Source organism: Arvicanthis niloticus, chromosome 9, assembly GCF_011762505.2.
Source record: "Arvicanthis niloticus isolate mArvNil1 chromosome 9, mArvNil1.pat.X, whole genome shotgun sequence".
In the NCBI taxonomy this organism is placed as follows: domain Eukaryota; kingdom Metazoa; phylum Chordata; class Mammalia; order Rodentia; family Muridae; genus Arvicanthis; species Arvicanthis niloticus.
Window position 1 is genome coordinate 26,217,052 of NC_047666.1, and position 13,949 is coordinate 26,231,000.

Sequence of the window (13,949 nt, forward strand, 5' to 3'; positions counted from 1 at the left end):
AGCACTTGGGAGGCAGAGGCAGGTGGATCTGAGTTCAAGGGCAGCCTGGTCTACAGAGTGAGTTTCAAGGCAGCCAGGGCTACACAGAGAAACCCTGTCTCGAAACAAACAAACAAACAAACAACAAACAAACAAGCAAACAGTGTTAGTAGTAAATAAGGCAAGGGTCGGGGAGGACTGTATAAACATTTTACTTATTATTAATGGGCAGCATAAGAAACATACGTCTATAAGAGCCTGAAAAGACAAACACAAAATGTTCCTGCTGTAGATTACAGGGGAGTTGGGTTTTTCTTTTGCTGTCTGGTTCTCTAAACCAGTTTCATACCAAACACGTATGGCTTTTGTTACTGAACATCATATATTTTGGAGTGAAAAGAATATACAAAAATCCAAAGCTATATATGTTCCATTCTTCCAGTTTTTAAACTACCAAGAATCAAGATATCTAAGCTGGCATGGGGACATATTGGTAATCCCAGCAACATGGAGCTAGAGGCAGGCGGTGTGCCCCAATTTCAAAGCTAGTCTGGGCTACATAACAAGACCTCGTCTCAAAACAAAACAAGTCTATGTGTAGAAAAAGAAAGTATCTAGGGAGACTCCTTAATATAGTAATTAAAGATATTTGTCAAATAGATATAAAATGGGTAGAAACATTGTTTTATTGGGGAAACATATGTAATTTACTTTCAGTTTTTAAGAACACCTAGCAAGCATCTAAGAAGAAAGCACACACAGTTTCAAAGGAACAAGGACAGACAAATGGGCTGGTGGCCACACCAGGGACACTGCCTCGAAAAGTAAGTAAACTGGGTGTCATAAATAAGACTTTCTTACTTTATAAGAAGGAAGAATCAAGATCCTGTGTTGATGTGTATTAAATACAAAATATAAAATACTCTCTGACCCAGACGAGGGGGAGAAAATGCTCCATCCAACACCTCAAGTCTCATGCAATAAAATCCAGAGGTCTGTTGAATCCGCCTTTTCGATTCATGTACTGCCTATAATAAAAAGAGAATAGTATTTTTTGAATTTTGGACTCATTTCAAAAGTATAATAAAAACATACTTCAAGAATTCAAACTAACAGAACCTTCTCAAATTGCAATATTTTATCTGTGTGTGATGGTATGTACCTAGAATCACCAGCATTGTAGGGGTGGAGGTGCAAGGATTGTGAGTTCAAACCTAGCCTGGGAGATATTGAGACCCTGTTCTCAAATACAGGGCCAAGGAGATGGTTCAGTAGGTTAGAGTAGCCTTCCAAGAATGACAGATGTAAAAGACTGGGCATGACTTCATAGCCTATAACCCCAGCAGTGGGAAAAGAGAGCTCACTGACCAGTCTAGCCAGAATTATGAGCTTCAGGTTCAGAGACCCCACCTCAAGGCAATAATGGGCAGAGCTAGTTGCTAACATATAAATTGGAAGGGCATTTTAAAACATTAGAATCCAAACAACAAAAACAGTGCATTTCATAGGGGCAATCTTGGTGGCAGATGCTTGTAATCCCAACATTTGGGCAGCAGAGGACCAAGGACTCTGTCATGTTTATCTTTGTCTATATGTCTCAAAAGATGAGATGTGGGGGACACCCAAGTGAGGTAGCAAGCACACATGTGCAAACTGTGGAAAACGTCAACATTTCCTAAATACAATAATCCTGTAATAACATTCTCTGAGTTCAAGCACACATTAGCCTGGGGAACATGCATACCTGTATTTCCTCTTCTGAGACACGTTGATAGCATAGGCATTTACAGAGCCATCTACCTTCTTCCCCTGGAGAGAAACAAGACAGCCATATTAAATACCCAGCTCACAGAGGGGATCTAGCAGGTGCATCTTGGGTGGCAGAGCCATTCCAGGAAAAGGCCCAGTGAAGGAGAGATAGTCAGCCCCAGAGAACAGCCCATGAACTTTCAAGTGTCACAACTGTTCATACCTAAGTAGCAATACAGTGTGCAAATAAGCAATCATTTGGGGCTAGGAGGAACTCAGTGTACACTGTAGCTGTCTTCAGACACACAGAAGAGGGCATCAGATCCCAATACAGATGGTTGTGAGCCATGTGGTTGCTGGGAATTGAACTCAGGACCTCTGGAAGAGCAGTCTCTCCAGCCCAAGCATTTAGTTTTCATGTGATGTGCAAGGCACAGAAGCAGATTCTAACTTCCTTCAAAGACTCTTTTGAAACAAGATCCAAGTTCTCATTTACACACACTTTAACCTCAGCTCATAATGTTCTCAAATCAAGCTGGGACAATTTTATGTATGTTTAATTCTCATCTCTGGCACAGAGATTGACTCTAACACAGAGATGAACTCTTCTTTAAACCAGGAAGTGGAACTCGGAGCAGGCACGAGTCTGAGCTTGTGCTGTCAGCTCTCCAAATGTACATCTCCTTTCTCACTGTGGTTCAGATTCTATGTAGCCACTTGTCCTTATGCTGTTCCTCTTGTCTGAGTTACCTTCCCTACCCCAGCCGGCTTTTAGCTATTTGGGTGCTGTCACCTGGTCATGGTTTAATCCCAATGATCTGGTTGCTGACAGCACCATTGTCTTTTCAATTGTGCCTTCCTTGAAACACCACATGTGTTACCCTGCAATACTGTGCTTTCTTCTAAAACTGCAGGCTGCTGCTTTTTTTTTGCTTGAATGTTAGTTTTTAGATGGACTCTAGCGGCCCAGGCCAGCCTCAGTATGTAACTGACGATCACCTGAATTTCCTGATTTCCTCTGCCCAAGTGCTAGGATTCCAGACATGTGTCACCAAATGTGGCTTGAGGCTGTAGCTGGCTTTTTGATGTAGGTTGCACTCTCAGGTCAGAGGCCACTGTACTTGCAAAAGTTTAGAAAAACACTAGTTTAATATGTCACTAACCAATGCAACAAAACACACAGGTATGACCAGTCCTCCTTCATTAGGAATGTGACTATCTGTGTGGCACATTACTGAACATCTGCAAGGACAGAACCAGGGATTCTTATCACTCAAGTGTGTACAACTGAGCTCACACATTTGAAACAGGAGCTAAGATAAATATTTGTGACTACTTTTCTTTCTTCTTGTCTATGGAATTAGTGTGTGTGCATGCTCATGTGCATATGTTAACGCAGGTGTGCATGAACATGTGTGCGCATGAACACGTGTGTGCATTTATGCACAGGCCAGAGCTCTATGTTGGGTGTCTTCCTCAGCTGCTCTCCATCTTTTAAATGTTTTTACACTTACCTTCTGTATGCCGCTCACTCTTACACACCACTGAGCCATCTCACTGGCTCTCTACCTTACTTGAGATGAGAGCTCTCATTGGAGCCCGTCAGTCCTGCTTGAGTGGCTGACAGCACGCTCCAGCCATCTATCTCCCTGTCCATTTGTGCTTGTTCTGGCTCCGCTGCTGACGTCACAGATGTGTGCTTCAGAATCTTTGGTTTGGTTTGGTTTCTGTCTGTGCTGGGGATCCAAACTCAGGTCCTTTTGTTTTGTTTTGTTTTTCAAGACAGGATTTCTCTGTTTAGCCCTGGCTGTCCTGGAACTCACTCTGTAGACCAGGCTGGCCTTAAACTCAGAAATCCGCCTGCCTCTGCCTCCCAAGTGCTGGGATTCAAACTCAGGTCTTATACTTACACAGTCAGCACTTTATGAACGGAGCCATTTCCTAAGCCCCACTTTGGACTTACTTTTCTACTCCTGTTTTCATTGAAGTTTTTAGGAAAGCAGTGATCCTGAACAAACTCCTGAGGTGTTATCACTTAAGCTCCTAAGAACAGGCAGTTTGCAAGACCTGGAAAGACTAGCCTTACAAAGGAACATCATGCCCATCTTCTCACTGAGTGCACTCTCATTGTTTGGAAGCTTTTGGAGAGCTGCACATTACTAACACCGTTCTCATGCATGTGGGGGAAAAAATCATCCATTAGTAAAAATAAGGAAACTATGAATGTTTAATAAAAGGAGAATGAATGAGCTGAGAGACTTTAACAGAGACATGAAGCCAACTGCACATGAATCAAATTAACACGTATGTGAAGTGGTTAGAAAATAACCACATATGGGCTGGGCTGTGGCTCAGTGGTGCATAAATGACCCATCATGCATTGAGTCAAACCAGACTAAAGAAGAGCCTTGACCCAAGTTGTTCTCATATTATGCTACACTGCATTTTACAGCATCTAAGAATGCTTACTTAATGTCTCCTTTACAAGCAAAGCTCTTCTGACTATAATAAGTCAGTGTTTGGAGACCTTTACAACCCTCAGGAATTACAAATAGGAACTAGGCAATGACAAGACCGAAAACCAAACTCCTTTGCTACTATTCTAAGAACAGTAAAATCATAACAGTGTGTACTGTTATTTGTTAGATACATATTAATAATAATTATAATACATATTATAAAATACTCTGAATAAAAGGAGGACTTGAGTTGGGTGTGTTGCTACACCCCCAGAGTCATAGGACTTGGGAGATTAAAGCAGGAGAGATCACGACTGTCTCAGTTAACAAGAAGACACAGATAAGAGGGCCTGTTATATTCAAAGACAAAAAGCCGCAACATGACGTTAATAGTGCTAAATTCTAAAATGGAGTTTACATAACCACTGCAAAAGCAAGAGCTTAGAAAGCAAAACACTTCAAGATATAGTTACAGGACAGAAGCCCAAAGGGCCTTTAGTAGTACAGGAAACAATTCCACGACACTGGCAGGTGGGCATACATATTAGAAAGCTCTGTGGTGGAGGAGACTATCAGCAACCTAAAGAGACAGTCTACAGAGCTCAGAAACTAGAATCCTTGCCGGCTACACATGAAGTGGAGCATTCACATCAACAGAATATATAGAACCGTAACAATTAAACACCAAATGAAAGAAAATCACTAAAAAAATAAGATAATGAACTGAAGACAATTCCCCAAAGGGGGAAAAAAACCCCACAAATGGCCAATAAACATGTACCTTTAATCAGAGAAATGTAAATTAAAACTACTTCATCTTACCCTAGTCAGAATATCTATTATCAAAAGCCAAATGACAGGCTGGAGAGATGGCTCAGCAGTTAGGAGCACTTACTCCTCTTCCAGAGGACCCAGGTGTGGTTCTGCGTATACACACAGCAGTACAACGGTCTGTAGTCCAGCTTCCGGGGATCTAGTGTGCACTTTAACATCCACAGGCAGCAGGCACACATGTGGTACATATACAAGACACTCATAAACGTTAAACAACACTGAGTACTGGCAAGGACACGGGCAAAGGAAACCCTGCCTCATTGCTAGCAGGAGTGTAAACTGAACTACGGAAGTCAGTATGGAGGCTTCCAAAGCAACTAAAAGCAATACCACTTCTGCCTCGGCCATGTTTTCCAGCTCTCCCACAGATACTAACTCATCCATGTCTATTGCCATGCTACTCACCACAGCCAGGAAACAGAGCCAGCCCAGATGTCCATTAACAGACAGGCGAATAAAGCCAATGTGATAAATATGCACAATGGAATTTTATACAGCCATAAAAAACAATATCAAGGAGGCAGTGGTAGCACATGCCTTTAATCCCAGCATTCGGGAGGGAGGCAGGGGCAGGTGGATCTCTGTGAATGTGAGCCTAGTTGAATCTACAGAGGTAGTTCCAGGACCAGGACAGCCAAGGCTACCCAAAGAAACCCTGCCTTGAAAGACCAAAAACAAAACAGAACAAACAAAGAGCCCAATCCAAACCAAAAAACCCAAAATAAACAAACAAACCAACCCTAAATCAAGTCATTAACAAGAAAATGAATGGAACTAGAAAATGAATGGAACTCAAGAGACAAATATGTTTTCTCATATGCAAATCTTAAATTTTAATTTTTATGTATGTGTAAGCATGTACATGTACTGGGGAATGGATTGGAAATGAAACTAAAGGGGATCATAAAAGAGGGAGAGAGCTTTAGGAAGAAGGGGAAAGAAGTCAGCAGGACACACGTGACAGGAAAGTCAAATGGGACTAAAGTGGGGAGGGGGAGCCCGGCAGGCAGGGCAAGGGCAGGAGAGGGGTAACACAAAACTGCCCCCTCAGCGCCCACTATTTATACACTGAAGAAAAGGAAGAAGAGCTGGTTCTTCTGTCCCTCTCAACAGTGTCTTGGCTCCTAAATGGACACTGGTGAGTGCTCCAGACTGTCCCAGGAATTAGAAAGCAAACCTTAGCGACCTAAGAGGACCTCCCCTGTCAACAACTTCAGGAGCCAGGGCCAGCAGAAGTAGATTCTTTTTGATAGTTCATTTGCACAACTGAGCTGCCCTTCCTGTTCTCAATCTACCATACCTCTCATCTGTCCTACACGGTGTCCCATGGTCTTCCTGCAACAATTTCATGTCAGCCCTATTTAAAATCCTTGCTTTTGCTTAGAGATTTACCTACCTCTGATGGTAGAGCGCTTACGTAGTATTTGTGAAGCCTCGGGTTCAATCTCCAGCACCACATAAACGGTGGTGCCTGTCTGTAAATCTCATCACTTGGGATACAAAGGTAAATCAAAAGTTCAAGGTCTTCCTTGACTATGTAACAAGTCTGAGGCCAGCCTAGGCTAACTGCTATCTTGTCTCTAAATAAATAAATAAATAAATAAAGATTGTGGACCAAAATTCTTGCTTCTTAATCCCAGCACTAGGGTGACTAAGGCAAGAGTTAGAGAAAACACCACCACCACCACCTTGTTTGAAACATCTATAGGCTCTACCCCTTAAGATAGATAGATAAGGACATAGAAATTCTGAGTTTGACCCAAAGCCCCACCACAGCAGACCTCAGGCAGTCACTAGCAGTTACTGGTCACCGCACAGGAAGTCTCCACCATACACCTTGTACCCTCATAAGTGAAAAGCACTCGCCGCTACACTCCCCTGAGGCCTGGCACCCTCTGTGCTGGGCGAATGCAGCATTGGTGCTTCCTCTGCAGTGCTTACAACCCTCAAAGACTGTACAACAAAATAAGTTGTGCCTGTGGAAGAAGTTATTAGTGACAACAAAAGAATATGGAAAACCAGGATGGGTGTAAGGGGAAGTCAACCTAGAACATGTAACTGGCTCCATGTTTTACTTACTTTTGTGGAGTCAAAAGAGGCAAATCCCATTAATTTCATCATTTCTATTTCTTCCTCCGTTTTACCCTCCAGATCTTCCTCTGCAAAAAAACAAAAACAAAACAAGTTTTTGAACTCTTATCATACATCTGGATGCATAGAGATGCACATCTGTACAAATGAAAAGTAGCAACAAACTTGTACACATTTCACCTCACCAGCAAAGAACAAATAAAAGGTAAATCTAACAAGAAAGATGCCTATCAACTTTGATGTGCTAAAGTGTCCATCTCCACAGAACCTTTAACATCAGATGTGACACCATCAAGTTTTGAAGATATTCCCAAATAAAATTTTTTCATGTTTTTTAAAAATATCTTTCCTAAGCCAGAACCAACACATACACTGGACATTCACTACTGTATAATTAAAAGAAAATCTCAAGACCATACACAACGAACTGTATAAAAGGTTAATATTCACATGCTCAAAATTAGACTTTTTTTTTCAGACAAGGTTTCTCTTTGTAGCCCTGACTGTCTTGGAACTCACTTTGTAGACCAAGCTGGCCTTGAACTCAGAGATCTGCCTGCCTCTGGCTCCAAAGTGCTGGGATTAAAGGTGTGTGCCACCACTGCCTGGCTTCAAAATTAAACTTTTAACATGACTGAAATTATCTAAATAAGTCTGCTTATTCAGTAACATTACCAGTAATCTGACGTTCTTTGTTCTTTATTTCTTTAGTTTCTTTCTTTTCCTCATCTCTTCTTTCTTTCAGTCGAGAAGGTGAGGGAGATGTGGATCTATGTCGTCTTGGAGACCTAATGTTTATGAAGTAAAGATGTTAGAAACACACATGCAAAGCAATTCTGTTGATCTGTATAGTCTTCCATGAGTTTCTAACAGGGGAAGACTGAACAAAGTCAGGCTACAGAGACCACAGTCCATCCTTTAGAGCAGACATAGGAAGGTTCTACTTGGGTTCTCTGGTGGTTGGAAGAAAAAATTTATCCAAAAGTTATCAATATGACTGAATCTAGAAAAGTTTTGTGAGACCTATAAACCTTCAAAGTTTCTAAGGTGAGCTAGACAGAGAGATGGATCTGTGGCTAAGAGCAAGTACTGCTTTTGCAGAAGACCCAGGTTTGATTCCTAGTCACCAACAACTGCAGTTCTTGGAATCTGACACCCTCTGGCCTCCATAGGCACCTATAGACATGTATGTGGTACATGTAAAACTCATGTAGGTATGCATATATGCATGTATGCACACACACACACAAATTAAGAATATTTTAAAAGAAAGTTGGTAATAGGTCAGTGAGATGGTTGCAGAGGTAAGAGTGTTGGACAGCCTGAGCTGATTCCAAGGGCCCATGCAGTGAAAGGAGGAAAGTGACTCCCAAGTTGTCCCTGACGTTCACATGTATACCTTCAAATGCAATAAGAAATTTAAAAAATGAATACACACATGCACACACACACACTTCTAACAAACATCCTTCTCTTTGAAGAGTCCCTACCTCCCTGTGGGTCACTGTTGTTAAGCACATACTTAAATTTCTTACTCTACCAAATACCATTCGAAGGGGGTTTCACTCATTATTCCTCGTTGCTCTTACAGAGAACTCCAGACAATGGCTCAGTGGTTCACAGCACTGGCTGCCCTTCCAGTGGAGATGGGCTCTGGCACCTACAGCTCAGCTTAGTCTGGAACTTGTTTCTGATGCACCAGGTACAGACATGCATGAAGGCTAAACCCACACACAGAGAAAATAAGATGAACATCGTTTTTAAAAGACTATGCTCTGATATAGTGTAATTAAACCATTTGCCAAGAGTAATTCTAGCTTTAGAATATTGTGTGATTAAACTTCGGCATTTCATGAAACTAGAGTCCTCTTCTAAGTGATAAAGGCAAAGTCAGGGGCATCTCCTGGGTTTTTTGTTCTCTGCATCCTTGTAGTCAAGCTTCAGGGTTTTTCCTTTTTTTTGGTTTGATTTGCTGTCTACACTCACCTGGAGCGTCTTCGGTGTGGAGATCTTGAGCGGCTCCTTCTGCGGTCTCTCTCTCTGGACCTGGACCTTTCTCGCCGTCTTCTTTCTCGATCCCGAGATGTGGACCGGGACCGCCTACGTTCTAACAAACACAAAGATAGCAGAGCTAAAGGTTAATTGAACACCTAGAGCTCTGCTATTGACGTATAATGCAAGCCACTTCCAGCAGTCACAATGAACAGTTTAAAAAAAAGTCAGCTGAGCATGGTACTTAGGGAAGAGACAGGCCCATCTCTGTGGATTCAAGGCCAGTCCATGAGCTCCAGAACAGGCACAGCTAAGTGAAAACCCTGGCTCAAAAAACAAACAAGAAGTAAGTCTTGTGCAGGGTGGCACACACCTGTAACACCAGGACTGGGGAAGTGGAGGCAGAAAAAGCAATCATTTAAGACCAACCTCTGATATGGTAAGGCTCTGTGTGGGTGGAAAACAAAGGGTAAAGGGTTGGGGGTACTGCACAGGAACAGAGCTCTTCCTTGCATCTGTGAGGCACTAGGTTCAGTTCTCTTGAACACACACACACCTACTAACATTTCAACACATAACAACACTTAAATTACTTTAAAGTCAAACAATGTGCTATATTTAAAACCACCCACATTTCCATCATTTATACAATAGCTTAATATCGAATTAGATTCGCTTTTCAGTCAGAATCATATTCTTAACACAAAGTTCTGTGGCTTTTTTTTTTTTTTTTGAAAGTATGGCTATGTATGTGGGTGTTTCTCTCCCTCCCCCCCCCCCCCACTTGTTCAATCTACCATGTTTTGTACTAATCAGTAAACTGGTCAAAGTAAAGCATAATGCTACAAAACAGGTAACACCCTCCCCCCCCCCCCCCCCCAGGTAATTCAATCTATTGAAAAATTTACAGCACTTCGAAGGTTCAATTTGCTTGAGGCCCTGGTTCTTAGTAAGAAAACTGAGTATACGCCAGTTGAAGGTGAGCCTTGTTCTAAACATCTAGAGACTAATTCTAATCCCTTAACATGGCTAAGGGCACAGAAATCCTCCGAGTTTGTCCCAAAGTCCCACCTTACATGGCCTCAGTCCTGTACTCTCAGGGACTGGGGTACAGAAGGCATTAAGATATGCAGTCTCAAACTAAACACCTCCAACTAACGACTTAGGCAGGGCACTAACATTCTGTAAGCATTTGAGCCTAGGTAATCACATGCTCAATGTTATGGAGGGTGACGTTAATTCTCACACCAATTCTTCAAGGTAAAGCTACCTACGATGATTACAGGAACTGGACTAGAGAAAGGCGGGCTGATTTATGATTTATCCAGTCCCCCAGAAGCTAAGCGAAGAGACTGTGGAACGCTAATCCAGGGCGAGGCTGAGGAGAGCAGGCCCCGGCCTGGCCCGGCCCCGCACTCTCCCCGTCCTTCGGGGCGAGGACGTGGGTAGCACCTGTCACCGTCCTGAGCCGCGAGATTTTCTGAACTCACCCCTTCGCGGGGAGCGACTACGACTTCGACCCATCGGAGTCCTCCTCCTCCTCCTCCGACCGCCCCGGAAACCACCCCACAACTTCCGGAGCAGCCGGAAATTGATTTTGCTGGCCTACTGGAAACTAGCGGAGTACGTTGCAAGGGTTCCGGCGGCTCCAGGAAAAAACAAAACAAATCAAAACAACAACGACAACAACGACAAAAACAAACAAAAAACCAAACCGATTACTTAAGTCCTGCCCCGGATGTCGCCCCAGGGCCTGAAGTTCCTGCAAGAACTGGTAGCGGATATCGCTTCTTCAAGTTAGTATTTCTTTTTTTTGCCAGGATTTACCCTTTTGTCCTCCTGGAAAACTCACCTAGCTGTGTATCGCTCCACCCACCCAGCACAGTTTTTTGTTTTTTTTTTTTTTTTTTTTTTTTTTTTTTTTTTTCCTGTTTCCTCAGCTTACTCTATAGAACAGGCTGGCCTCCAACTCAGAGATCCGCCTGCCTCTGCCTCCCAAGTGTTGGGATTAAAAGGGCGCATCACAACGTCAGGCCGCACAGATTCTAATCAGCATAAGCTGATTTTTGACTCTTGCACATAATTTTTATTAAGTCAGCTTTATGTTTTCTCAAATGACAGCACCGAGATGGTACCCTAAACTACTATGGCGATTTGAGACTGTTTTATTTTTGTATGTATGTGGGTGTCCCTAGAGCCTAGAAGGCTTGCATTCCATACAACTGGTCATTTAGAACCTCCTGACGGTAGGCACTGAGAAAATGAGCAGCAAATGCTGTTTTCCACTGTATTCTCCATCTCCTCAGCCCTTTTACTTTTGTAAGTAAAAGGCTCCATCAGACTCCTGAAAAGAACCTTCCAGATGTTGCCATAACCTTCTAAATGAAAGGCTTTATGATGCACAAAAAATAAGAGGAAAGGTTCCTTTGCCCTCAAAAGGATGGGCCTTTTGCAGTAAAACATGTATACAGTGAATGGGAAAGGCTGCAGTCTCTGCTGACGGAACCCATGCTATTGCCAGCCGTTGGCAGTCAAAGGCCTGGCTTTTAGAACAAAAACTTGGGAGGAGGCAGAAGAGGCTAGTTTTAGTTTGAAAACACTTGGTCCACTAGTTATCATGTAAAAAAAAAAAAAAGTAAATAAATGAAATACAAATACATACATTTTTGTACAGCCTCTTTTATGCCTGAGCCCAAATAAACTAGAATTTCCAACATGAGGCCTGACTTCCATATTTTTGAGAGCATGGCATAATATGTGTGTCAAGCTGTGGAAGAGCAGTAGGGGTCACTCAGAATGAAGTTTTAGGGATAATCTTGGATAAACACATGGACAGTTGAAGTCACTGTCCACAGTGCAAGAGGGAAATTTGAGGAAGCCAGACACTGTGTGTTAGAGGTGTGAGAAGAGAGTAAGGCAACATGGGGGCTATGGGTGATCAGAGACATATGCTTCCCCCTTTTCCTTGCCAGGGCTGGGGTCTCATGTAATGAAAACACCTCGAACAGTCTTCACATTTTCAAAAGTGGTTGGGAAGTACGATGAAGTTAGTTTAACAGACATTTGTGAATGCCTGCTGGATGTTGGATACTGCACTCCTGCAGCACTGGGGTGAAACGGGGAATGACGTGGGCTCTGCCAAGAGGCATGCCAGTTTCATCATGGAAGCAGATGACGGGACGTTTTCACAGTGTGGATAGCGTCCAGTGTGTTATAGAGGGATAAAAGGTCACTCAGACGAATTTGATCTTCCAGGAAGGTTTCTGGGAATAATCCTGAGAGTTGAGATTACCTATTGTGTTATGTGCTATTTCACTGTGACATGAATACAAATTTGTATATACACACATAGGTGCATATAGGCATGGTGCCAAGCACCGGTACCTGCTGAGCCATCTCACCAGTTTGAATACACACACACACACACACACACACACACTCACACCTTTTGGCAGTGCTTACTGAGAAAGTAAGGGTTTGTTTGCAACATTCATAAAATAATGGTGTTCACATGGAAGACACACAGAAGACAATGAAAGGCTGCTTCTTTTATTTGAGGGCTCCTGTGCCAAGGAGTGACATGGGACACTTTCCTGCCTCTAAGTGCCACCTTATTAATCCAGTGGGGCTCCTTCTCTGTGCATTTATTTCACTGTGAGAGCCTGATTATACGTCAACTTGCGGGAAAACCCAAATTCTATTTTGAGAGTTAAATGCTTAAGTACAATGAGCACAAGCCTGGCATGATGGCAAATGCTTTCTTTTCATCCTGCGTCCTAGAGGCAGTAACAAGTGAACCTCTGCAAGTTCCAGACCAGCCTGTCTACATATCAAATATGAGGCTACTATGTGTAGCTCATCTAATGTCTGTGTTAGTTATCTGTTGCTGTTGTTGTTCCCTGCTGTGACAAAATGCTTAGCACAGGCAGCTTTCAGAAGGAAGGCTTTATTTTGGCTCCCAGTTCCACTGCAGAGTCCAACATGACAGGTAAGGCGTAGCATCAAGATATATGGTAAGATCTTGTTTCAAACACATACATACCAATTTGGGAATCAGATATGTACATGGGTACCTGTTAGCACGTTAACATTTTTTTTAAAAGACCCCCCACACACACACACCAGAGAGAGAGAGAGAGAGAGAGAGAGAGAGAGAGAGAGAGAGAGAGAGAATTATAAACATCCAAGTAGATATTTGGGGCAGGCGTTTTAGCTAAATGCAGACAGAACACAAGACCTGGGGAAAAGATCAGAAATAAAGACAGGGAAGGAATTTATGAATTATAGGTATCCAGGAGCTTGTCCTAAGGAGACTAAGGATTGTCCCCAGGGGACATGTTGGCTTAAACAGAGGGAATTCTGAAAGGAAGCCAAATTACAGTAGTATGTTCTCAAGTATGAAACCACTACTGGAGCCCAGTATCAGAATTCACAGGGATAGAGTTCTGAGAGGGAAAAAAGAATGGTTTCGTCAGTAAACAGACCACCAAACATGCCAGGTCCTCGTCTTCTAAGCCTATGGGAAATAAGGATATACAGATGAGGTGGCTACAGATGAGGACCCATAGGTTCCTAAGTGATGTTTGAAGACCTGCACAAAGGCAGAGGAAGGCTGATGTGGGTAGCAGGTCTGAGTCTCCAGAGGCAGAGAGGGAGTGGGTTCTTCATGGGGGCTGCAGAGGGAGCAAAGCCTGCTTGACACTGGTCTCAGCCATGGGAACCGGATCTGGACTTCTGGCCTCTTGAACTGTAAGGGAATAAATTTCCATTGTTTTAGGTCAACATGTCTGTGGTAACTTTTTGCAACAGTGTCAGGAAACCAATACCATCAGCACACCAGGAAAC

The 13,949-nt window shown here is 42.9% G+C and overlaps 1 protein-coding gene across 1 annotated transcript; it reads right to left on the reverse strand.

The window, feature by feature from the left end:
* Window positions 1-175: 175 nt before the first annotated feature.
* On the reverse strand, window positions 176-10,746 carry Snrnp27 (small nuclear ribonucleoprotein U4/U6.U5 subunit 27). Its single transcript, XM_034511227.2, has 6 exons — window positions 10,595-10,746; window positions 9,099-9,219; window positions 7,788-7,900; window positions 7,101-7,180; window positions 1,724-1,788; window positions 176-1,007 (listed from the first exon to the last, which is right to left on the reverse strand). Exons 1-6 carry the CDS (start codon window positions 10,626-10,628, stop codon window positions 953-955), a joined length of 468 nt encoding a protein of 155 aa, XP_034367118.1. The 5' UTR covers window positions 10,629-10,746; the 3' UTR covers window positions 176-952.
* Between the last annotated feature and the right edge of the window lie 3,203 nt (window positions 10,747-13,949).